At 41.9% G+C, this 26,527-nt stretch overlaps 1 protein-coding gene across 2 annotated transcripts in view; it reads right to left on the reverse strand.

The window, feature by feature from the left end:
- The window catches only part of kcnh2b (potassium voltage-gated channel, subfamily H (eag-related), member 2b), a 284,202-nt gene that overhangs the window by 231,233 nt on the left and 26,442 nt on the right, over positions 1 to 26,527 (reverse strand). For both annotated transcript variants that reach the window (XM_037756598.1, XM_037756597.1), the window contains exon 2: positions 15,863 to 16,093. In XM_037756598.1, the coding sequence (XP_037612526.1) occupies positions 15,863 to 16,093 (231 nt within the window). The remainder of the gene's footprint in view (positions 1 to 15,862; positions 16,094 to 26,527) is intronic.

A 26,527-nucleotide genomic window follows, 5' to 3' on the forward strand; every position in this document is an offset into this window, starting at 1 on the left:
CGTAATCGGCCCCAAAAATCCCGTACCGGTCGAGCTTCAAACATGATGTGCACATTTTTGCAGCCACCACAAAGGCTCGGTCGCCACTATTTTTGTGTCTCGTCTCTGGGGACATCCAGGACGCATCGGATTGGTCGACCTCAGTGTGAGTTTGTGTGTGTTTGTGTAACTATGAATGTGACGATGAGAAAGAGACAGGGAGAGAGGCAGAAGGGGAATCCTTGGCCTGTGAATCCAGTCTCTGCTTTACATCAGCCAGTGGTTTGTCAGCCACACACATACACACACTCATCAAGGGGGTTTCAAATAAACAATGACGTAGGGACATGCAGTCAATACTTCAGGATGAGCATTTGTTTAGCCACACACATACACACCAAGACATTTCCTCAGTCAGTAGGAGATGACAATGACTCACATCTACTTTAAACACTTTCAAACACACTCCAGATTTTCCATAAAGCTTTTTATGCACATAAACACACATAAGTGCAAACGTGTTTTCTATTTGTACATACAAAACGGAGATAATGCACAAAAGAGTGCACACACCTGAATACCTTATAATCAATATATCCTATTCTAAATTGCCTCTTTTGTTTAAGATGACATATTGCTCTATTTGCCGTTCTTATTCTGCCCCAAAGCCATTTCCTCTCTGCGTTCAGCAGCATGAAGGAGCAACAGCAACTGAGAAAGCTCAGCCATTAGAGGAGTGTTTGCACCATGGAGGAGAATGAAACACATCAGACAGATATCAGGCCTCTCTCTGCAGCAGGTGTTGATTGACAGGCGCTGATGGACTGATGCCACGCAGGCAAATGAAGTAATGAAATTATAAGAATGGAGCCGCTCTACTTATTCACCTTATTACTGCCTCGAAAACCACTCTGTGTCTCTATCGCTCTTCATGAGTGCTGTGTTAGGTGAGTCTAGCTGGCACTATGGCACGACCCATAAGTCTCCTCGGATTTTATGGAACAGTTGCTAAAGCAAAGCCTACAGCAGTGTACTAGAGACGGGCTACTGTATGCACTCTCCTGCCAACCAGTCGTCATACAGAATCATAGGCTGTATTCGAAGTATGACGATGGCAGTATGCAGTATACAGTACATACTGCGTTCCTCAGACGTATGCAGTATGAAACGGTTAAAGCGATTTATTTTGCAGTATTCTAGGACAGGCTTTAGTCTTTAAACAAGCACTGCACAAAAAACAAACTCATACCACTAATGCAATATTATCAAAAAATGCAACTTTTTTTTGTTTATGACCAATGTTTGTTTACTTTATAAGATACTGCAGGTTTAGCTTCACCACACCTTAAACAATTTATCACGGTGAAGTAAGACAAATGGGATCATCAACGAGGGGAGACGGGAAATATAAAAATAAAATCTTCTAAGTGCTTTTTCAGTTACAGCAACTAAACAGTGGACTGATCTCCCTACAGATATCTCTCTGCCCCGTCAGAGGCTGCTCTTTCACTCGCCTCTTCCCTCTCCTCTTCCCTCGCCACTCCGCGGCTCTGTAGCCGCTCGGTGAGCGTCACTGAGCTACGCCCGCGGGCGATTGTCGAGCTTTTCAATTCCAAAAGGGCAGATAATCACAGGTTCTCATTAATTTTATAATGGACATGTGTGTTGTGATATTCAAACAAACCATCTGTCAACAAGGAAATAAAAGCCTCTAGTCTATGAGGCCGGTCTCTAGAGAGCTCCAGCCAGCTCAAAGCGGTCTGTGAGAGTGACCGCCCAGCTGGCGAGGTAGCGACCCCCCCGCAGGCGTTAGCTATAGCTGTCACGGCAGTTTGTGGAGCTTCTAAACTCCAAAAAACTGAGCAAAACGTTGATTTGCCACCTAATATCGTAAAACTACCAATATTCAATATCTATACAGTTGATTTCTTGCCTCAAAAATTTTCAGAAGTGAATTTAGTGATGAAATAGCTACGAAAAATGTAAAAAAACAAGCCTTTTTGGCTGCTGTTGTTGTTGTGGCCGAAGCCTGTACCGTTCCAGCACTTTGCATTGTGGGATACAGTAGGCGAGGTCAACCTCTGTAAAAATGAGCTGAGTTAAGTGTCAAGTGCAGTTTAAATCTGATATCAGGACACACAGTCAGGTTTCTGTAGGCACCAAATGTGTACATTATCTGAGTACTGAGATGTATAAGACATCTGCAACTAACTGTCACTATATGTACAGTAAGAAAACATAACTTAACAGTTGAAAAATGTTTTATGACTTTGGATCAGTTGGTTGTATAACAAGCTTCCACTGTGGCACAGAAATGGAACAGCAAGCAAGATGGACGAGTGCTGCATAGGCTAACAAGACCGTAAGGGAAGGAGACAGACTCACTGCACCTATTAACACGGTACCACAACATCCATCTATCACGCTGTCCGTCATTTGTGGTGTCTCACTGGCTGTCAGTCTCAAATCGCACAGATTTCAGGTCTGTGTGACAGTGACGAAGAGACTCAGTGAACGATCTGATGTGAAACATCGCAAATTATTATTTTATGTCTTCATGTCCTTTATCTTTATGTCCTTTATAAAAAGGAAAGAAATCTTACAGCTTTTCTTTTGAAATAAACATGTCAACTCGGGATATTAAAAAATGATTTGGAACCGATGTCGGCTCTGATGGCTAACCTCCAAAAACATAGTTGCTGTGGTTGCGTTGTCAGGGGAAACACGAGGAACTCCAATTTTTCAAACTTGAGAAAAACAGACAAATCCTTTCAGAACAGAACCTTTCAAATCCGGTGTGTGAGTGTGAGTGTGTGTGTGAGAGAGAGAGCACAGTGAGTCATACAAGCCAGTGGACAGGATACCCCTATTCATATTACAGTTGAGGTTTCCATATACATAAACACACTTTCCACTGAGACTTTCCACAACAGTCACCCTCTCCCTCTCTCTCTCTCTCGCTCTCACCCACCTAGAGAGGGAGAGACAGAGAGAATTTACATACTGTACACATGCATATTCAGATTAGCCTGGTGTGGCAAGAAACAGAATAATCAAAGTGCAGAAAGAGCTGCTTTGAACCTCCATATTTCTCTTTCAGATGACTGCATTTACTGCAGCACCCTGTAGCCTGGAAATGTCTAGACCAAACTTGAACAGAACGACAGTAGAAGAAAGAGGGGAGCGAAAGAGAGAGATGGATGACAGGTAAAGGCAGGAAGAGAGAAAGGTAGACATACTGCACTGTACATACAGTGATATAACAATGGGAGAAGTTGTTTTGATTTCTGGTTGGCCTCCATGCTGGTTGGTGACTAATTGTCCATTGAGTTGTGACGAGGGCTCCGGTGTCTATCAGTTCTCCCTTCTTGGTAAATCAATACGCCATCAAGATCAATGCTTTTAAGAGCAACACTAACACACACACATGCATTGATAGACGCATACATATATGAAAACACACACACGAAGACGAAGGCATACGGCACACACAGATTTGTATCTACAAAAGCATTGCTAGAGGCCTTCAAGAGTTTCAAAAAACGGTACCATAACCTGAGATGTAAAAAGCACACACAGATCTAATCCCAAGTGAGACCCTGAATAGATCTGACTCCAGAAAAAAGTTTGTTTGAAGAAATGACAGACTTACATCTGTGATCTTATTCAACTGTGAAGCTGAAGATCGCTGATCAACAACCAGACCTTTAACAGCATCATACAACACACTATTCTGTTTTTGTTTTTTCTTATATTGTTTCAGTTTGGTTCACAATATAAAAAATAACATGACTATGGATTATTAATAATGTTAATTATTATTATTGATGATGTTTAACATTCTCCTTAAATCAGTGATGTAAACACAGCAGTAAAACAGGTCTAAAATGTAATTTACAACCAATTACCAAACAAACAGCTAATGTTTCATCATTTTTAATTATATAAGGAAACATACGCACAATGTCAAAGTTTAAAAATCTTACAAACTAGACTGTTACAAATAACTTGCAAAGAATGTTGCTAACAAATTCAAAAAGCAGCAATCAATATAAGATCAATATACTGGTTAAAATAATGGGTTTAGTAAACTAAACTACAGCACAAACTGAATTCCTCTAAATGAATTATGTGGTTTTGTTATGAATGAGTTTTGAGTTGGAAAATAAAATTCAAGTGACTGCTTTCCATTTGTGAGGTCAACACAGCTTGCAAATTCAAAACAGGGAGTCAATGGCAATTTGCATGCTGATAGGGTTGCAGAAAACCCAAAGAGAGAGCGAGTATGAGGGCGTAACACAGAGAGAGGAAGACGAGAGGGAGTTTAAGGCTCTGGGGTAATGCACTAAACCTGTCCACAGATTTTCAGATAACCATTCGTAGAAAGCAAATTTAAACTGAGCTTGCATGCATATAGACAGAGACACCTCTGGGGCTTGTTCAAACCGAGCCTCATTCATTCAAGTACAATAGTTTCTCTGCATTCACTCAGTAATGCCAGCCTCCCATTGAAGAAAAAGGTGTCCTCTACGATTTAAAAGGTGCTAAATGGGGGATTGGGAGCATTTCTATTTCCTCCATGCGGCTCTTAACGTGGCGACAGCTGAGCCAGCGGTTCGTAGCTAACAGTGCTAACAGTGAAAACAACTGGAGGGAGGTCGCTACGCTTCTGTAACATGCCGTCGGTCTGTAACCGCCGTATGAGAGCAGTGCAGAGCGGCGGCTGTGAACTAGCCAGTGGGGCACGCTCACATGCACTAAAAGGCAGGGCTGCACGGTTATGTCAACAAAACACGGAGAAGCTCTGATTACAACACACAGAGAGGACGAGTGACTTCATTCTCTGCTCAGGTGGACATTACTCTTCTATATATCTTTACATAGCAAATAGTTGTTTGCTGCTACATCAACACTTTGTATATCCTATAGAACACATTTAAAGGTGTGGGTGTGTGAGGAAGAGAGATAATAAACAATTCTACTGATGGTGTATGCCGGTGTATGGCTCCGACCCTAATTAGTAATCTAAGTTGTGCTGGGTGAGAGACGCATGTATTCATATGTATATTTACAGTTTGCATGTTTATGTGGCTATAAAGAAATGTGCATGTGTGAAATATAAGAGCAGATTACATCAGTGTAGCGGTGTCGCTCTTCACATGTAAGCATCATATTAGACTGAAATGCATAACAGATGCTTTCAGGGACCAAGTGAAGAAAAAAAATGATGACTGAACTTGGAATTCAACTCGTTTTCTACATCGTCTACGCAAGTAGGGGCCACATGTACGCAAAACACAAAATATGATGTGTTAGGCACACTGCTTGGCGTTTTTTTCATGTGCAACATTCACACAGTGAAACAGACTATGGTTCACTTAGCATATATTAGAGCTTGACATTTAACACCAAATCAGGTCAGCTTGGCCGGATTTCTCATATCACAGCTCTGGTTTGAGTCAGACTTGAGTGAAGAACTAATTATAAAAACACAGTGATTAGGAAGTCATTGCTGTGATTAGTGACCAGTAGATTACAGCACACCAAAACCAATTCACTCCACGGTGTTCACACGTATTGTCAAAGGGGCTTGGGACAGGCCTGGGTCCACACAAGTCAGTGTGTATCCAAAGACTGCCCAGACTGGCAACCAGAACATCACTGAATGTATCTGCTGGGACTCCAAACTGACTAAGAGATTTGCATCTGCTGATTCCCATCATAACAACATTACCAGTTTATCTAAATAAGTCACTTCCGAGGGCAACATTAAATTGACTGCTTAAATTGAAACAAATTTGGTTCTACAGCCTCAACCGAATAGGGTCAGTGCTCAGTGTACTCAGCATGGATATAAACTATTATTACACTCTGAGAAACATGCACACACACACGCACACACACACACAAAGCATTACTTCACATATGCCCACATTGATTTGAATGGTTCTACTGAGTCTTTGGCCCTTTACGGTGTGTGTATACTGTGTGTCTGCAGAGCAGCCCGGTACAGCACATTGGGTGACTAATGAGGCGGGCACACAATGCAGCGCTATCGCACTTCGACGTGTCATGATTCATTATTTGGGTATCATCAAAAAAAAAGGAGGGGAAATGCACATACGAACACAGAAACACACAAAGCCACACCGTGAGCTCAGCACACAGACTCCAAGAAAGAGTAGAATTGGAGTGGATGTTATAATTTGATCATGATGCTCCTCAATGTGGTGTTTTGTGATGTAATTACTTAAACACATACACACCAGTCCCAGTGAACTCGTAGTGAAGGTTTTATGTTACATGGTAAAATGTAGTGTGTCGAGGGGCATGTCATGTAGTGGTGATGCAGTTAGTCTGAATTCAGCTTCCTATTTATCACCTTAACTCTCTCTCTCTCTCTCCCTCCTATTTCCCCTGTCCTCTATCCTGTTACGCCACGCACCAAAGTGCAAGTTCATGTCATTATCTTGTTCATTAGTGCTGAAACTAAACAAAATGCTCCGCATCTCTTTTTTTTTTTTTTTTTTTAAAGTGGACGCAACTTGTTGTTGTGTGGGCGACAGCGCGCAGCATTAGTGTGTGCGCGTTCTGTGCTCTTAGCTGGAGGTGGGATCATCCACGGCAGTCATCGGCGTCGAGTGCTAACCTCTCCAGAGAGGCCGCATGTCTCTAAGTGCTTTGCTTAGCTACCGCTGCTAGGCAATCAAGAGTCCCCCCCACCACCCCACAGTCACAAAGGACAGCCTGCTCCTCTGGGCTCACTGCATTATCACAGCACAATGCTGTCAGGACACTCGCATTTTCTGATAGACACCTGCTAGTCCTCAAGATCCACAACACACTCAAGACCGTCTTTTCATGATGCCTGGGGGTGTTATCAGTTCGCAGTCACTGGGGGGTGGCGATTTGAATTTGGGATTTCAAGGTTTTATGGCGGAGAACTGCTAGTCAGTTGTGTTTTAATACTTTGCTTGTTATGCCTGTGCAACAGGTCACCTGTACTCAAATGGTCTATAGTTTAATTCAGAGGTATAAAGGGTTATTTTATGGCTTAAGAATTTGGCAAGAAAAAAGGAAAAATACTTCAATACTGAAGAAACTGGAAGAAATTAAATTAAATCAAAAGGACTGTGAAAAGAAAGAACTTACCAAACATTGTAAATGAAGTTAGTCACCATTTTTGGTCTGTAATAAATGCTGCTATGTAGTTATGTCTCTCGAAAGATGGGCTAATGGAATCAACTCAGTTTATGTATTCATAATTGTCATTTCACTCAGCTCTGTTGTGCTATGTAAAAAAATGTTTTCTAACTCTCTGTGGACTTAAGGAGTTTGACAAGATTGCGCTATCCAGAACATAAAATACACAAGTGGAACCTTCTGTATTCAAAGCATTTCTGTCCCGTCTTAAGTCTGCTGTTACAGAAGAGAACTGTCAAACAGCTGTCTCTTGGAAAAAAAGGATTAAGACTTGCTCCAGCAGCTCAACACTGACAACAGTGACATCCTTGAATTGATCTAGCTCATGATGGCTGTCTTCATAGGCCCTTTGATACAGACAACCTGCATTGGAACCCACTCTGTGACATCGATAAATGCTGATGGCGAGCAATGTTCTCTCTTCCCCTGGTGGAGGGGCAGATAAAGAGAGAAAGACAAAGGTTGTGAGAAAGTTAAAGGCGCAGAGTGTCAATGAAACCAGGAGGGAGGGAAAGCTGGAGATAGGGGAGGCTGAGCAAACTAGAGCCAAGAGGAAAGAAGGGGAGAAAGAGACAAACACAGTGAGACACAATCAGACAGACTGAGAAGAGAAAGATAAGAAACAAGAAGGTGAGAGAGTGAACGAGAATGAGTGAGATTCAGAGGCAGACAGGAGGGTGTAGAGTGCAAGTGGAAGAGAGGAAAAAAAGGGAATATCTATCCAGTTAAAACAGATTGCTGGTTTATTAACTTCCTTTCCAAATTTAGTATTTTACTAAATGAATAAAGACACCTATGCTCTCATTTCCCCTTTTAACCCCCCTCTAGTCACCGTTATATTAGCCCTGTGAACCAAAGGGAGAAACCACATAGTTGTGACATTCAGCCAGTAAGGAGATTTAAAGACTTACAGGTACTACCAAACTGGAGCAGTAGCCCGTTCTATACCAAAACCTCTACATGCTCTCGGTGTATGTTTCCTATCGCAGTTTACCTGGAGAGCATGATTGATTAAGCTGGTGGGCAATTGGAGCCGGACAATTGAGCGTGAGAGCGAGAAGGGAGATCCATCTTCGTGAAGGCTCATGCCTAAGCTTGGCACTAGATAAATGGGCTCAGATGAAGCCTGTGTGTGCATATAGTGTGTGTGTGTGTGTGAGTGTATGCGTGCGTTCTCTGTATGCATGTATGTGTGGGTCATGGCTACACAGTCCCACCTTTCCTCATTGCATAGGCAGCTTTTTTCGAGATCAAGGGAAAGGCTATTCTTTCTTTTCCCTCTTCTTCGCCTTGGCAGGAGGAGGGAGGAGCGAGGGAGGGAGGGAGGGGAGGAAGAAGAAGGCAAAGGGGACAAGAGGAGGTGGCATAGTGTTTCCTCCCTGTGTGCATTATGGATGAAGCGTGTCCGCGGCGTTCGATCAGCGGCTCTCTGGTGGCTTGGAGGTGGCCCGCTGGGGTTACCGAAGACTCTGTGTTTTTGTCATTGTGTGCTTGAGTGCGTGTGTGACTCTGACTGAGGAAGAGGAGTCACCGGGGTCACACCTGCCGACAGACATATTACAAACACCCTTCCTGGGAATATTTAAGTACCATCTTTAATTGAGAACAAATCGATAAGGATTTTGAGAAAGCTTTTGGTCAGCACAAAAGATAGAAAAAATGTCCAAGTCCCATGTAAACCATTGGCAGTAAGTGTCAGAATTAGGGATGTTCATAATTAACCGTTTAACCGTTAACCAACATTAAGCATTTTAACCGATTAACGCTATCGGTTAAAACGGTTAAAAGAAATATTTATAATTAATTAAAAAGATGAGCGGCTCGTCACTTTCAGGAAAAAAGCTGGTCCACCTTAACAGCCCAACTTAAGAGACGGAGCCGGAGTTGCAGGATACAGGAAGTTGACTCCGGTCTCTCTCCGGCTCGCTTGAGCAGAGGAGTAGTAGTTTCGTAGCATTTATTCACCGACAAATAAACTGTACACACACTGCTACACCTACGTTCACACCTATAACACCACCAACAACCCCACACTCACCGCCGCCACACATACGGACACTCGTTAAAGTTACGTCGCGCTGACAGACTGTATGTGTGGCGGCGGCGGCAGAGAGCAAGAAGCCTCCGGCAATGCTAGAGCTGCTAACGTAGCACAAATACACACACTGTTTATCGGGCAATCGCTATCGTTAATCTGGGCAGACAGAGTGTTGTTACGCCGGGCAGACACACAGCTGGCAACCTGCTAAACTAAACTAAATGTGCGGTGGCGACTTTTACTGGGAAAGTGGCTGCATGTCCGCAACACTACAAGTTAACGCTCCCGGACGGGTGAACTGGGTTCTCAGTTGTCTGTTGTGCTCATACACTGCAACTGGCGTGAGGCACTAATCTTGTCCGTTAACATTTAAGAACATTTTTCAAAATGAGCATCTCTAGTCAGAATGATCTGCAATAACAGCTCCAAATCCTTCACCTTTACTCACAAGCTACAATATATCCCTAGTTACATGCACTAGACCAGACTACAGTATAACCCTAGAAACAGTGTCCTCATCAGAAAGGACATGTGTCCAGTGGAGGAGGAGAGCCGAAATGGCATAAGAGTGTCTCTTGGTAACTATAACAACATGATGAGAGCCTCTCTACAAACTCCATGGCAACGTGACAAACACAACTCCCCATTCATAGAGAAGGATATTCCTGGTGTGTAGGTGCAGTGTGTGTGTGTGTGTTTGTTTATATACTCTCATGTATTGTCAGCTGAGGTCAGAGGCATTGCCACAGTAGATAACAGCTTTTAACACTCGTCTCAGCACTCATGACTTCCTTAAAACGAGCCGTTGAACATTTACAATGCTTGCTTACAGAGACCTACATATTGTCAGTATGTAGAAGACAACACTGGAGGATTTTTGTGGACATTCAATGGTAAATGTTTGAGACTAGAAGGCACTCAGAGAGCGCATTCCTCCACTAATGCCCAGTTCAGACTTCGCGATATCAGCCCGATTATAGCCCGACGCGGCCGTCGTAGGGTGTCGACTCGGATCTGGAACGATAAATGAGTATCGCGTGCGAAAATCGATTGTTTTATCTCGTGTAGTGTGTCATAGTACACGGCAACCGACGCCGTGTCTGGGACGCCTCACGACGTCCGGACAGAAAGTCTAGCATGTTTGATTTGGGTTTTTTTGCTTTCCACGACGTGTTCCGTCATGGCCGTGAATTTGACCGGCTGAGCACAGATGCAAACAGCTGTAAACAGAAGCACATGGCTACTTATTATGCAGAATGATGTCATCGGGCCTTCCCAGCTTAACTGCTGCCAGACCTTGCAGTACGATATTCCATCTAGGTTGTGTCAGAGTGAAAACACCACCGCAGTTGCATCTTTGCGCATGGAGCATCCCGTTGCACGCCCACTTTTGCTTCTCCCTGTGAATTACATTTTTATTGTTTTCCCCTGAAGCCTCGTGAGCCCCTTTACATGGTTGGGCCCGGGGCTTGAGCCACGATAAACCCGTAAATTAAAAGACGGCAGTCACAGCACAACTATGGAACATTTTTCTAGCCATCAGTTTAACCAGGCAAGCTGGTTACATGTTGAACTGCAGTTAAACTCTGGTGCGTCGAGCTCCATTGCAGTTAACTTTCAATTATTGTGCGAAATAAATCTAACTACGGGTTAAAACTGACTAACAAATAAACTTTAAGAACTGGATGATGATTTGAACACAGCCAAATAAAGATGCACCAAACATTTGGAACAACTAACTCAATCAGACAATTATTATATTGTAATTCATTCACATGCATGCTGCTCAGAGTAATCGCAGTGACCGGCTTGTCTGCCAACAGCACGGAGCTAAACAGCTAATGTTAACAGAGGTTGCATTCACTTGCAATATGATGCGTCAGTAAAAATTAGTATTAGGCGAAGTTAAAATATAACGCTATCGTGATGTGATAAAATGTAATCTTGTAAATGCAGTTTTTGGCAAGAAACTTAAATAAAAACAGTTTGAAGGAGATGTTTTCACAGCAATATAAAATAGATAGAGAGGGAATTATGACCTGTTTGACTTCCTAACATAAGCATATATTATAATATATAACTAGAACTACTACTTAACTAATGACTATTAGATATGTATAAAATCAAAGCAGATATTTAAATTAAAACACAATCATGTATTTCCTAATCATTTGAATTGTGTGTCTTTATGCAAATAACCACGATAGATGACAATAACAAAGTAAAAGGATAGCATTTCGAATTTTTGAAGGTTTACACTGACTTCGGGAAGGCTTAGTTTGGAGCCTTTCTGTCAATTATAGTTCTTGGAAAGAAAATCAGAATCAGCAAATAACACAGAGAGAGAGATGCAATCAACAGATTTGGCAGAGGAAACATCACTTGCTTCATGTCATCTAATACAAAGAAATCACCTCACCGTGTGTTATTGCTTACCTAACTGTGTAATTCATGCAGATCACTACCAGAATTAATTTTTCCTTGTGCATAGTTCCACCTGTCAACAAACTTTCCTGACAATTACAAAGTCCCTTGGTCTTTGTTTTAGTCAAGGATAATGATTTTCTTCCCCTTTATTTCCTCTGAGTAGGTTGTCTATGGACACTTTTTGTCATATCCATACAGTTTTATTAGTATAATCTCACATGAGCTGTCCAGTGTGATCACTGGAGCAAATGGGAATTCTAATTCCACCCAAAATCCACTAAACACATCCTTGGACAAACAGAGCAGATGCTCAAAGCTGGCAGCCAACAGGAATGATGCCGTTAGCTTGTCCACAAGTAAATAAATCAAACTTGTGTCTTCGTCAAGGGAAGCTGCAGGGCAAAAACGGCAGAAAGCTAATGCGGAAGATTTGGTGCCTCTGGGATGCTCTTGAGTAAAGAACTTGACCCCCATCTGCTCCGCGGAGCTGTTGGATCTGAATATGAAGTGTGAAACCGTATAGATATAAACTGATGGAAACACCTCAGTTGACCCTTCACAGTCACAAAGGAATCTACAAGGCTTTGGGCAGAGCTTAGCTGCTATATTAAGTATTCAGAAGGTATAATCAGATTCTTTCTTGCATGACAAATGATGGGTGCACTTTGCATCATATGAAAAAAATTCCACAGTAGCGCCCGTGCCGCACAGCATTGCGAATCGTGTGTGTGCGACACAGCAGCCACAGTTCTATACAGAGTACGAGAACTGCAAGGAGAGGAAGAGGTAGTGAGACAGCGTCTGGACGCTGGCAAGAGATGTGACATGAGACCAGATTATCATAGTTTATAAAAATACAGAGCAGTGAGGATTCAGACATTTCATACACCAGACGTATATCAAGGGGACCTGCCGATGCACATTCAACCCACGTTGGACCTGGTCATATGAGTCAGCCGTCACTGTTAGTAGAGAATCCAGTTCATGATCAAAGAATGTTTTTTGCATCACCTCTGCTCTAAGCTTGCTGTGGTAGGCGGTGTTACACGGTGTGCGAGCATACGCCGATTACATTACTTGCCCACCGTCCCCACCATCGTTTTGCTTATTTTATAGAAATAAAACCCATTTATTTAATTTCCGCGTACAAGCAGCAGGTTATCAATACATAGTCGGACGACTGAAGCTACGGAGTCTCAGCACAGAGTAGCAGGAGTAAGATTTCACGAACATGGTACGAGAGAGAGTTGACAGACAAGACAAAGGCGCACCTGTTTGCCAATATTTCGGATTCAAACCCAATGCTATAAGGGAACCATAACATTAATGAGGCGATCGCCGTTAGGAGGATGGAGCAGTCACAGCTTGTGTTAACGGCACAGCAGCGGCCCCGCAGTGAAAGCTCTACCAGAGAGGCCAGACACACAGCTATCCAATGTTAAAGATCAAAGTAAGCGCTCTACATACTGTATATATTGAGCGTCTTCTTTTCTTATAAAATGTCCGGTGTAATTGGTAACACCAGTGATGGCACAAGTTTATTAGCCGGTGGGAAAAAATGGCCTCACTGTGACATCCCTATAGTCTGCTCTACACACTCTCTCAGTATGTCTAAACAAACACAATTTAGAGAAATCTCTAGTTGCCAGATCTATTTTTAATCCAAAGCTATAACCAAATCACACATCCTATCATACAAATTGCCTACAAGTCTCACTGAACAGTGACAGTAATAGCAGTTGTACTCTACAGCTGACTGGATTGAGCTCTCTCCAGGGGTCTGACTGACAGGATGATACTTCTGTTGCTTGGACACTTGAAAACTTTCTCTAAAACACCTCAATGTTTTCATGCATGATAGAGTCTGCATCACAGGGAATCTAATGATGACTAATACATATGATAACCAGAAAAAAAAAAACCTTTCCCACCATAAATACTTGTGCACGACCCATGTAGCCAATATCCCAGTAAGAAAGGGGAAACATTATAGCTTTAAGACGAACTTTATCAATTGAGTATGCAGCCCCCTAAGCACCACTACTTCCTGTGTGCATAAGAATAAAAAAATATATGTTATCAATACATATAAGTACCATATACCTTTAAAAGGTCATGGAAAATTACATTTTAACATAGAATTTGAATAGTCTCAAACCACAGTGGACTTACTTGATACTTTTATACTCGTGCTACAATTTCGTGGCCTCTGCTACAAAACTTTCACCCTCTGTAGCACCAGTGCTGTGTGCAAAAAAAGTTAACATACAGCCTCGTCTTACCTCCAATAGTTCTGTTTTATGGATATTTGATCAGATCAGATGGACTGGACTGCATATGTCAACAGCAGCTTTACCACTTCCAGCCCGCACTGGCACCAGGCCGAAGCAGGCATGAAATGTTGTGACTTCCAAAGCCTTTAACTATGTGTTGTTAGCATGGTGGACTCTCGTTAACATAGCCAGCGGGACAGAAATGACAACACCTCTGTAATTCTATATATACAGGGTGGTAGCTTTTTTTATGAGGTACTTTTGCATTGCGGATCGCTGGTATGTGTGTGCGGGTCCACATCACAAGGTATAAACAGTGGAAAGTGAAATGTGCAGAGAGGAGAGGGTTGAATTGGCAAAACACTCCTCAGAAGTATCACTCGAGAAGAGACAGCTGGCGCCATCTCTTTGTGTTTCTCCCTCTCTCTTTTACTTGCTTTCTTTCACCACCAACACGGCTTTCAGATTATGTGAGAAACATACTTTTCTGTCACTGTTTCTATCCCTCTCTTGTTCTCTCACTTTGTCTCCCCCACCTCTGCCCCACTGCTTTTTCCTCACTTTTCAGAGCTTTGCTGTTTTCCTGCCTCTTACTCATCTTGCCCTCTTTTGTAAAAAATAATATAATACACTGTTTGCAACAGACAGGTGTGTAGTTGAGATCAAAATGAAGGCCTTACTAAAAGATGGGTGTGGTTCGAGCAAGGGCACCAAAAGCAGAGGGGTAGGAATTGGGGAAAGGGTCATTGGCCCTCCTAATTTGCGCCCCTGGGCCCAATTTGGCGTCGCAGCTGGTGTGATCCTATCTCAAGATGTTCTCTAGTTTATCCTCAGTTTGTTTCAAACCTCTTCGCCTTCCTCTGTTTCCTCCATCAGTATCTCTCTCTATCTCCGTCCCCTTCCCTCCTCCTGCTGCTCTGGTGTCTGTCTACAGATGGAAAATGTCCAGCAGATGCTTTTGGCCATAGCCCAGGGAGTTGCTGACTTTATTACCACGGCAGCTCTTTATCACCATGGAAGCCGTCTATCGTCACGGTGACCAGCGTCCTGTTATCTGGTCCTGGTCCAGTTGGCATGTGTGATATACACTCAGAGAGAATTCTCCGAGGGCTTCCCCCATTTACTTTCCTCTAAAGTACATCTTACCATAAATGTTAATACGGGTCAGGTCTACTGAGTTCGCTACCATTTCATGAAAATGTTACAAAACTGCTGTGACTTGTATGTGAATGTGCAGACGTTGATCAAGTTGAAGGTACTCAGCTGTAATCTATCCAACAGTTATAGAGTAGTGTTCAGTAAATACAATCTGGAAACAGACCAAATGTACCATACTGCATCTTTTGCACTTCCATGCTCCTCACAACGAGATATCTGGCACTAAAAGTTGCAAGACACACAAGACGCAACGTGGACTTATCAGTAAACAGTCGTCACGTCACTCACACATAACAGCTCAGACATAAACATGAGCTGGGTGAGTGCCAAATGTTCTGTACATACCACACAAAACACATACTGAGGCTAACTGACAAACAAGTACATTAATACATTACACACACACAAGCACTTTCTTTCCATCCCAACAAATGCAAACTCACACAAACACAGCAACTAGCATGGCATATACTCTCCCACGTTCTTTAAGAATCCGACCACCACTTCCTTCTCCAAAGTATACACACACTGACTCCCTTTTTGGTGCAATCCATCTCCACATTTTGATAACTACATCCCTGTCACCGCTAACTTTTATGTAAAGCAACACAATTTCCTTCCCCAAACATGTACAGAGAGCCACCGTGCCATCTCTACACACCAGAGGATCATCTCCTGTACAAGTCAACAGGCAAAAAACAGGTCCTCACACAACTCTCCTACATCCACACAAACACCTCTCAAAATACTCAAACACACTGGGGAGGGGGGGGTTTATTCCTACCGTCTTTGCGGTAAAGGTTGATCTCCACTTTCCTCTCCTCCGATCCCAGCAGGGCTTGCGCCATCTGGGCGATGGCCAGCCGCTTGGTGTCAGGTCCGTACAGGAAGTTACACGTGCATGGCTTCTGCATGATCTCGGCACGCGAGTAACCGCACATGGAGCAGAAGCCATCATTGCAGAAAATTATGGCGCAGTTCTCCACTCTTGCATTGGCGATGACGAACTTGCGACCTGTGGACAGAATGAGAAACGTTTACTCCAGTTTTCACACCAACATCCAATGTGATGAATAATGAGTCTTTCAGGAGGAATGTGTCATTAAAGTTTACCATAAAACTTACCTCTAAAATACTAAACATTATAAGGGGGAAAAAAAACATTGCTGATTTTGTATGGGGCTAATGCTATGATACCAAGGGAGCAATTTACTGTCATCTGTAACAAACTATAATTTCCTGAAACAAACAACAAACTTCCCTGATCCTTGCAGAAGACAGATTTGTCTAATTAGTCTACCCTCGCTGCATGTTGATATGTGAGGTGAGCAGTAGGCTGCTATCCTAAAATATGTCTTTCACCTTCACTTTGTACTGCACATGTCATTCTGATCACTGTACCAACATGTACATTTATGTATTTCATTACATTTATGTTCATGTACGGGTAGATGGATGGATGGATGGAGGGAAATTCAAGTTTCCAGCATCACAGTTCCATAGTGGAAACATATTAGTAAAAAGGCACAAGTAAGTAATACAGAGTATACAAAAGATATATACCAAATACAAAAATAACAGGAAATGAAGAAACTGTTAAAAAATTAATACAAAATTAATACTGAGATACAGGACTATTACAAATGTGAATCAAGTACAGAAAGTGATATAGTGCTGGATAATAAGATATAGGTAATATAGATATTAAGAAATGTGAAATATGGAATATAATGCGGGATAAGAACTGAGGTAGAGAGTTGTTTTTTAAATAGACTAAAGTGCAGAATAAAGTTGTACATTGTTTGTAGAATACAGTAAGACCAGTCTATAAAGGTGCAGAGTAGAGCTGTTTGTGGTGTGCATTATCTGCATTATCTGAAATGAAAACATTTACAAAACTTGTGCCCTTCTCAGCCACCTCCTAAATAATATCAAATACAATATGTCTCATTTGGAAGACCCATTTTCATTAGCTTGACACTTCCTGCTGGCATGTCACCTTCAAAATAACAGTCCCACTTTCAAAATAAAATTGAAGCAACATAATACATAATTTAAGAATCAATAAAAACAAAAAACGATACATTCTTGAGCATCCCAGACCGAAAATAAAGGTCATTTGCAAATTGTACTTATTGTACTGTTACGCAGTTTGGCCTATTTTGCTGCTGATGGTCTTATGGCTGTCTTTTCTTCTGTAATTCACCTTAAAACTGCAGTGGGTAGAATTGGAGCAAATATGATTAAAACAAGTTATTTTTATAAAACGGTCTCTATATCCTGACAGTAGTGCATGAGACAGGTAATCTGAAAGAAATCATGTGCCTCTATGTCTTCTGCAGTGCTCCTAATGGCATCTGCAAGATTTCACAGACCGGAGAAAAACAACCTTGAGCCTTGCCGTCTCTGAGCAGCTGTCAATCACTCGCCAACTCCGATCAAACGATCAAACTAGGCAGCGCTGATCAAATATGAATCAATATTCTATTACTGTAATGCCTATTTCTCTACTCAAATGTTTTCAGAAACATCTTGTAGTGTACTCTGTAAAATGGGAAAATTTGTGCCATGTTGAGAACAGTTGAGGAAATATCAAGCACCGCCCACCAGCCAGAGCACAGCCAATAGGAACGCTCTCTCTCTCTGAAATGACCTGTGATTGGTCAAAGACTCCCGTCACGGGCTAGATTTTTTTAAAGCCTGAAAACAGAGCCGTGAGGAGGTGCAGAAGTCTAGTCACTTGAATTACAATATGCTGAAAGGTTATTATGGAATTTTTGCCCAATGATGCCAAAAACATACTGCTAATAGTGTGTGTGCCCATAAGTCTGCATTTATGTGTTTATAATTGTGGTCAAAAGTGTAGATCGCAGCGCCGGCAGTGGCAACACTGGTGGCTGCGTCTCCCACAAAGCTCTGATGTCTGTCTCTCTCGAAACCACTTACTGTAGAAGGAGCCATTTAGCTCCATGGCCTCTGCTCAATGTCAATGGGTGATCTTAATGCACTCAGAGAGCTGCTGTTGGGCCCACACACACACACACACACGCACACACACACACACACACACACACACACACACTTGCAAATACTCCTTTACCCAGCACACTGACTCTTTACTTGCAATACACTGAATAAACGTCAAGTCTCCAGTTTGAGCGAGTTAACTCTCCTGTGTGTCTTTTGGGAACACATACAGACAACATAAATGTGTACATGTGCACGAGGCCTCTGTGGACATGTGATTGTGTTTGTGCTGCATCGGGATGATAGTCTGTCAGGCTGATAGATGGCCTCCACCGAAGAGCTTTCAGCTTCTGAAGAGCCCCAATGTTCCCTGTTACTTTCACTTAGTACCGGGCCCCACTGTGAGGAACCGCTGCACTCATAAATAGTCATATGGATGGTTAGAGGGAAGCAGGAAAGGCTGGTGACAGGAAAGGCTGGGTGAAGCAAGAGACAGCGTGAGGGCTGGATGAGGATGAATAAACAGATGGAAATGGGATGGGCGGATAGAAAAACTTTGGGAAACTAATGTATGGAGGGAGATTTGGATAAAAATATAAAGTGGAGTGGGGATAGAGAGAGCAGAAGTAATGTGTCCAGGGATGGAAGGCAAAACCTGACCACATTTCTCAGCAATTAGCCTGCATCAATTAAATGGACTGGAGACTGTGGTGAAAAAGCAGTCACGTCTTCTCCAGGGCTTCTTCACTCTGTGGCTGTGAATTCGGTTCAACTCAGTTAAACTTTATTTATCCCTGCAAAGGCAATCGTAGCAACTCTCCATCCTGATCAGCAGATACACATAAAATAGATAGGAAGTAAAGTAAGGACGCTGTAAATCACAAAGCTAAAACAACCAAAGGCTATATAAGCCTATAACCACTGTGGAATTGGAAAATAAACATAGATATCTCGATCTCTAACAATCTAAAAAAAAAATACACAAAGTAATGAGGCCTTACCAAGGTCAAAGATGAGTAGCATGAGGATACTATATAGTGCATTAAGTTACTCACTCGGAATTCAGACACTCAAATAAAATGGTGGGAGGTAAGTGCACTATATTGGCTAGTAAATTGGGACTCAACTCAACTTAAAGCACAGTTACATTAGCCTTCTGTTCGATGAAGATTCCCCACGCTCGGCACAGAAAAACGACACAATATCACAGTTTTGATGTGGGCACAGTAACAAACTGTTAACAGTATGGTGGCGTCGTACTGCTGATGGACTGCAACGCACCCGATTTGCATCTAGCCAGGGACCTTCATCGCATGTCATTACCCATTTCTCTCCCATCATTTCCTGTCAGCCAAAAGTAAATCATCAATATTTTACCAAGTTGATACAAACAACGGCCGAAACTGCAAGTTGAAGAACTGCCCTACGCCTTAAACCTGCAGTAACTGTTTTTGGCCACTTGGGGGCAGCGGAAACAAGTTGTGTCCACAGCACTGTTGCTAACCCTTTTGAGTCTATATGGTTTCTTATTCAGTGGAAGGCGCTTATAGTGAACGCGGTTACAGTGATCAACTGCTCATAGTGATCCAAAAGCTTTGGACAGAATCATTCCTATACAAACGCTGTTTAAATAATTTCCTCAAGTAATCAAATAGTCCGCTTACAGTGTTCATTTTGGGTCTTTTCATACATGACAACATATGGAAAAACATTTTAAAACTGCGTTAGACATAACGTTAGTTGAATTTGTGTTTTGTTTTTTACTTTACTCCCTTGATACTTTGCCTCGCTGACCATCTGCTCTCCGACTGGATACCTGAGGCTGGCGCTGCGTGCCCATTGATATCTATACGGGAAAAGGAAAGTCATCCCTGATTGAAAAACGAATGCGCAGGGGGAAAGCTCCCTCGTCAAGTGGATTGATAATGCCTGGTCATGTAATGGCCCCAAAGTGAAACTTTTTCCGATCCTTAACCGTCTCTGCAGCACACATGCAGACCGGCGCCCGTCTCCTGAAAGTCCAATATTACCTCTCTTTTAGCTGTTTTTGGTCTATACCAACTCATGAGGGTAATATATGTCTCTTTAGCTGCTAAATACTTCACTTTGTTCACCAGCTATAGTCTCTAACTGTGGCTGTCTGCTGTTTGCTGCTAAGCAGGTAGTGTACAGTGGGGTTTTAGAGCTTTTTCATTGAAAGCAGCTGCCTGCTTCGACAGAAAAAAACACTATGAGAGCGGAGAGAGTGAACCAAATCAATAAAGTTGTTGGTCGGACAGCTGCACAGTGAGCTGAAACTCACTATAACGCTCTGTAAAGCCGAAGGGGAGATGCTGATTCAGGTGATAATTCTCTATAGGTTCATATTTCATATTGTCACATTGTTATTGTGAAAATATCGATTAAAGCCACTTTAAGCTCTGTTTATTGAACTGAACTTTGTAGGTATAACCTTAACTATCTCCCAAGAGAAATCACCGGACCGTAGTCTTCACCAGTTTGAGCCAAACTCTCCAACCTCGCTCCTCTGCCTGGGTCAGTTCAGCTGACCTGATTATTGCCTTCATGACAAATGTCTTCTCTGGAATTGAGTCAGACAAAAAATTTGCTCCTCAATCATTTCAATGAGGAGGGAAGTGAGACATACGTATGCTTCTGGTATTGATTACGCATCCTTCGTCCAGCACTGATTGAATTTCAAATCAAAATGTGTAATATTTCCACCTGCTTAGTCTTTATTACAGCTCCTATGCGCCTAAATGAATGTGTTTCCAGATGTTATCTCCCTTGAGACAAGCTCTACAAGAACACTGTATGTCTGAAGAAGATTCACAGCCTGGGGCAACATTTTGGGAGAAGGTAATGCATCATACATTGCCCTTTATGATGAATGAAAATTAAAACAGAGTCTGCACACCGAGGCAATTTTTCTTGCTAAGTGTTCTTCATTAGACTTGATTATGAAACGGCCCCTGAACAGGAATTACCCTCTAACAAGGAAGAGGGTAGACAGTCATTATTCCCGATAAATGATGTCTCGGAAGCAGTTCACAGAGGTGATGCACAGCAATTCCCCCTCTGAACCACTGATTTATAAGTCATTTCATAACCACTGTGAAGATGCTAGTCTGCCATTCTCAGACAATCCTGCACACTCCATTTCTTTCCAAAATCACATATTGGCCAATGATATTTAAGACTCCCGTGTCTGACTTCACATTGTTTTGAAGGAACCACTCGGCCGCTGCAGTTATTATTATGTTGGATTGAGCTCGAAGGCTACAGCTAAATGATTTATGGATGTTGGAAACTTGTGTTCATGTATCAATTGTCGAGCCATAACTTGGATATGTGGGTTATTACTGTATTCATTGAGTGCACCTTTGTGTGTGTGTGACTGTGGGTGTTGTGTTTACTTTCTCAGCGGCATGCACGCATATGAATTTTTTAAAAGAACAGATGACGATGCATCAAACAAAACTTGGAGGGGAGACAATAAGGAATGGAACAAGAGGGAGCGCAGCGAGACACAACACAGTGTGGCCCTGTGTTAAAAGTACGGAGACACAGCATGTACCTCAATGGCTAATAAATAAAAGGCCTCTCTATAATCAGGAGAGCAGTCAAGGAGAGCAGACAAAATACACTCACCCAGCATGCTGGCGAGGAGCAGTACTTACAGACTGGCCTACATTCACACAGAGCCCCTAAATCAGTATGTAGACATCATTCAATTATGAATAAATAGGCATATAGAGGCTGAATGCCAAACACAAATATGTAAAAGGTCACATTTTAGTATTTGTCATGTTTTATTTCAAAAATATATGTCAGACAGAGAGACTGTCCTCATCAGGGGGTGACAAAGCGTATGCAGACACATTCCATAACCCTAACCAAGTAGATTGTGTTGCCAAAATCTTACCAAACCTTAACCATAGAGGTGGTACATTAAAAACTCATTGATAGTTTATATAAATCATTTTTATACAACCCAGTCGGCAGAATTTTTTTGGCATTGTACGTTTCTGCAAACCACGGGATACGTTGAATGTTGACGTATCTAGAACAAACATTTTGTGTCGTAAATACGTTTCATATCAGCCTTGTATCACGCTCGTAGAATGTAACAGCGTAGCGTAACGAAGTAGCGTAACGAAGTAGCGTAACGAAGTAGCGTAACGAAGTAGCGTAACGAAGTAGCGTAACGAAGTAGCGTAACGACGTAGCGTAACGACGTAGCGTAACGACGTAGCGCAACAACGCCGTAGCGAAACAACGTAGCGAAACAACGTAGCGAAACAACGTAGCGAAACAACGTAACGTAACAACGTAATGCAACAACGTAATGCAACAACGTAACGCAACAACAACGTAACGCAACAACAACGTAACGCAACAACGTAACAATGTAACAAAACAACGGAACGAAACAATATAACTTAACAACGGAACAACCGTATAAACATAACTACCATAAATAAATAAGAACCCCCTATAGTGGAGTTTCTTACGCAACGTTATGTAACAAAAACTCAACGTTTACTTTTGGTTTCACACGGGACACAAACAGCGGTGTCCCGGGTGAAAGTCCTGCGTTTGCTTAATCACATATCAAAATATCTTTGTCCATTTTTATAAATTCCTTCTCTCTGCACACGGGGAGAAGTCACCTCATTAGACATGTTGCAAACAAAGGCTAATGGTACAATTATTACCCAAGCGGTCCATTGTCAACAGTTGACACACTGGCTGACAGTTTTCTTGTACAATGAGCGATTAGTGACATAATGACCACGCTCACTTTTAGATATGTGGTAGCTAAAATGGCTGAAACATATTGTCATCATGTTTCTTGGGCTTTTAAACCAACTTTTAGCCTTGTTGCCACTTTCTGAGATTTCAGCAATTACTTTGATGAGTGCAATGTTATCATAACTGATGGACAATGTAAATAAAACCCAAGTTGTAGTTAACCATAGTTTTTCTTTAAAGCCACCACCATTGCTACAGATTTTACCCCTTGTCTCTGCCACACTGCCTTCAATAAAGCCATCTACAGTAAAAACTACCCTGCCACAGCATGCACATTTGACAGATCATGACACGGATCAAGCCTATTTGGTCTACCTTTAACCACAGTTATGGGCTAAGGGCTTCATAGAACCCAAATTACTGTCAGCGAAATCAGAAATTTCCCATTTCTTCCTCTCCCTCCCCAAGAGCACCCATCAATCAAAGTCATGCCAAAGGAATCAAAACCGACTTTGCCCATTTTTCCAACGTAAAGTGAACATCCATCAACGCAGTGCTCCAGAATGAAAACGTCTGTGTCCATTTCTCCTTGCGTTAAGCACACACACACGCCTCCCCTCACTTTCTTCATAAAACAGACATATCATCTATAGAGGCGGCACGTCCAGGATTCAACAGGCTGCTCTCGTGGGAGACATAAAGCGGCGGAAGAGCCTGTTCAGATATTCATGGAAACAGTGCAGATCGGTCGGGTGGATGCGCTTTATAGCCTGCCTCCATGAATTAGTGGCAGCCGCAGCCCTCAGAGGCTCATAAAGCTTGATGGGTTTGTCTGGCTGCAATGAGCACTCGGTAATATAAAGGCAGAGATGTGTATGTGTGTTGTACATTTCATTTTCCAGCCCTGGTGGTTTTCAGTCACCGATAATGGCCAACAGAACCAAGCAGATGTTTTTTTCTTTCCAATGTGTTTAAGTCTTTTAAAGAGCCTGAGTCCTTTAGAGTGCACGATGTCTTCAAAGATGAGTCATGCATGCATGAATGTAGTCATTTTTCAGACAGATGCACACACATAAACAGGAGATATAACACAGCCTCGATACAGACATACGGTGCATGTTGAATGACAACATTTTAACTCCACCAACAATAAAAAACAACAGGGTGAGACGAGGTTAGGAGGATAAAAAAAAGGGACACAAAAAAGAAAGAAGAGGAATGACAGTGTAAGAGTGTGTTGAGACAGACAAGAAGAACAACAGGAGAGAAAACAGATAGAAAAAGAAACAGCTGTCTCAGTGAGGCCACAGCTGCACATGAGGAAAGCTGGCATTATTCTACCAGCGAGGAGGTCAGGTACTGTGTTATTACGCTGCAGGCATTCAGAGAGCAAAGTGCAAGAGATGGCAATATTTGGAACCAGCGGGGAATGTATTCAAATTAAACAAGGGTAATGGTGGGCAGCTATTCACAGCAAGTAAAGTATATTTCCATTATATTTGGAGCACGCTTCTCTCTAACGGGCTTTATAATGTCAGCTCATGGGCAGAGATATTTAACTTTCTTTGACTTCTGTTGAGCTCTATCAGTAACCTGCAGGTGTCTCTGCTGTTAACTAACTCACAGCTGTCACACGTCAGCCCGGTCTTACCAAATGGTGTACGAATGACACAGCAATTTTTAAGTCATTTCGCGTGCAATAAAATTGCCGTTATTGCTTTTGGCATGTTGTAATATGTACGCCATGTAGTCTATACTCAGAGGTGGAGGAAGTACTCGGATCTTTTACTTGAGTAAAAGTAGTAATATTACAGTGTAGAAATACTCTACAAGTAAAAGTCCTGCATTGGAAATGTTACTTAAGTAAAAGTACAAAAGTATCAGCTTCAAAATATAAAGTACCAAAAGTAAAAGTACTCATTATGCGGAATATTATATATTATATCATTGTATTATAATCATTTTTTAAATACTTTTATTGCAAATTATACATCCACAATATGTGCAGTATATATCTGCAATTTCTTTCTTGTATTTTATACACCCAGTGGTACACACAGAACAGAAGAGTAAGATAGAACAACGAGTAAATGGATAACTGAGGAAAAAAAGAAGAAGAAACATACATATGGAGCGCTTGCTGCACCTTTTTATAAAGGTAGCGCCCTGTGTTCGTAAAACTTAATTCCCAGGTTGGCTTTAGTTAAACCCTTATTCCTGTTGTTGCTTTATTTTAATAACCCATAATTATTTCCTCCCTATTTCTTATATGTGACTGCACTGTGGTTATGTTTATACCTATTAAAAATCACATAACAAATATGTCCCCAACAATTTACTCAATTTATTAACTAAAAGGGAATGATATCAAAAATATGTAAAATAAAAAAAGGTTCACAATACTCTCAATAATAGTATACCAAGAAAATAGTACTTTGACCTTTCACAGAGATAAACAAGTCAGTATTAACCCAAGTCAATCTTCTATGTTCCTTTAACCTTCTGGGGTCACTAGATGTCACCCTTTAATATACTTGGTCTAGCCAAAAATAACATAAAGCTATCAGCCTTTCTAGCTTTTTGCACTACTCTTGGAGGTGCAACATTAGGACTCTGTGATACAAACTCTGCTACGTTAACGTGAGTACTCAGCTTTTATTTGGCTGTTAGAGCGAAACGGTCTCAACTGTTTTTGGCCACCAGGTTCCCAAGCATCGACCAGGCCTGCAACGGGGTTGTTTTCATCAATGGTCCTTTGCTGTTTGCCGGCTTGTGTGTGTGTGTGTGTGTGTGTGTGTGTGTGTGAGAGAGAGAGAGTGTGTGTGTGTGGGCCCACCAGGTTATTTTTGGTGAAAGTAAAGAAACCATAAGAGTTCATTGCATAACCTTTGATACTGCCATGGCAGTCCGATGGGTGAAACCTTCTTTCTCCCGCGTTACCAGAGGAGCTACCAGGCTTTTATCCAGGTCACCTGGAGCGCTATCTGGGCAGTCCAGAGTGTCCTTCGGCGGTAGTTAACTTGACTAGTTAGCTGGAAAGGCTAACGGCGCAATATCGGCTACGGTGTTGATAGCCACTTAACTACTTGCAACTTATACATACGGCGTTTCACTGGCTTGCAGTCCTATGCTCTAGTTTCTACAGCACTATAACTTACAAACACACTTTAAACCGTAAATCTCTAATTACTACATCTCTTTTAGTTCCACTGCTTCTCGCGCCGCTCCCTCACTTCTCTCGCTCGACCACCCGCTCCTCGCTAGTCCCGCCCGACAGCCAATCACAACCAGGTAAAGTCACATGACACATAAACAAACAATTACATGTAATAAAATTAAACAATATAGGTTGTACTCAAAGTAAACCACATGCTCACCAAGTAAACTGCAACCAACCTATTTAAAGTGACACAACATACTGTATGTGTATATTGAACTGAACATGTAAATATTAACCAAAACATATTTATTCTGAGCAGAACCACCAGGAAACTGGTAGAAATGGCCATCACAACTTCACAGAGTCAAATGTGAAATCTACAAATGTCGTTTAGTTCGACCAAAAGTCCATAGTGTTTCACTATTTCTGCTTGAAAAATGACTGAAATGATTAATAATTTATTATCAAATTACTATAGTTGCCAATTATTTTTCTGTCAATTGCCTAATCGATTAATCAACTAATCGTTTCAGCTCTAATACTTCGTTTTGATAATCGGAATCTGTA

Source organism: Sebastes umbrosus, chromosome 21, assembly GCF_015220745.1.
Source record: "Sebastes umbrosus isolate fSebUmb1 chromosome 21, fSebUmb1.pri, whole genome shotgun sequence".
Classification (NCBI taxonomy): Eukaryota; Metazoa; Chordata; class Actinopteri; order Perciformes; family Sebastidae; genus Sebastes; species Sebastes umbrosus.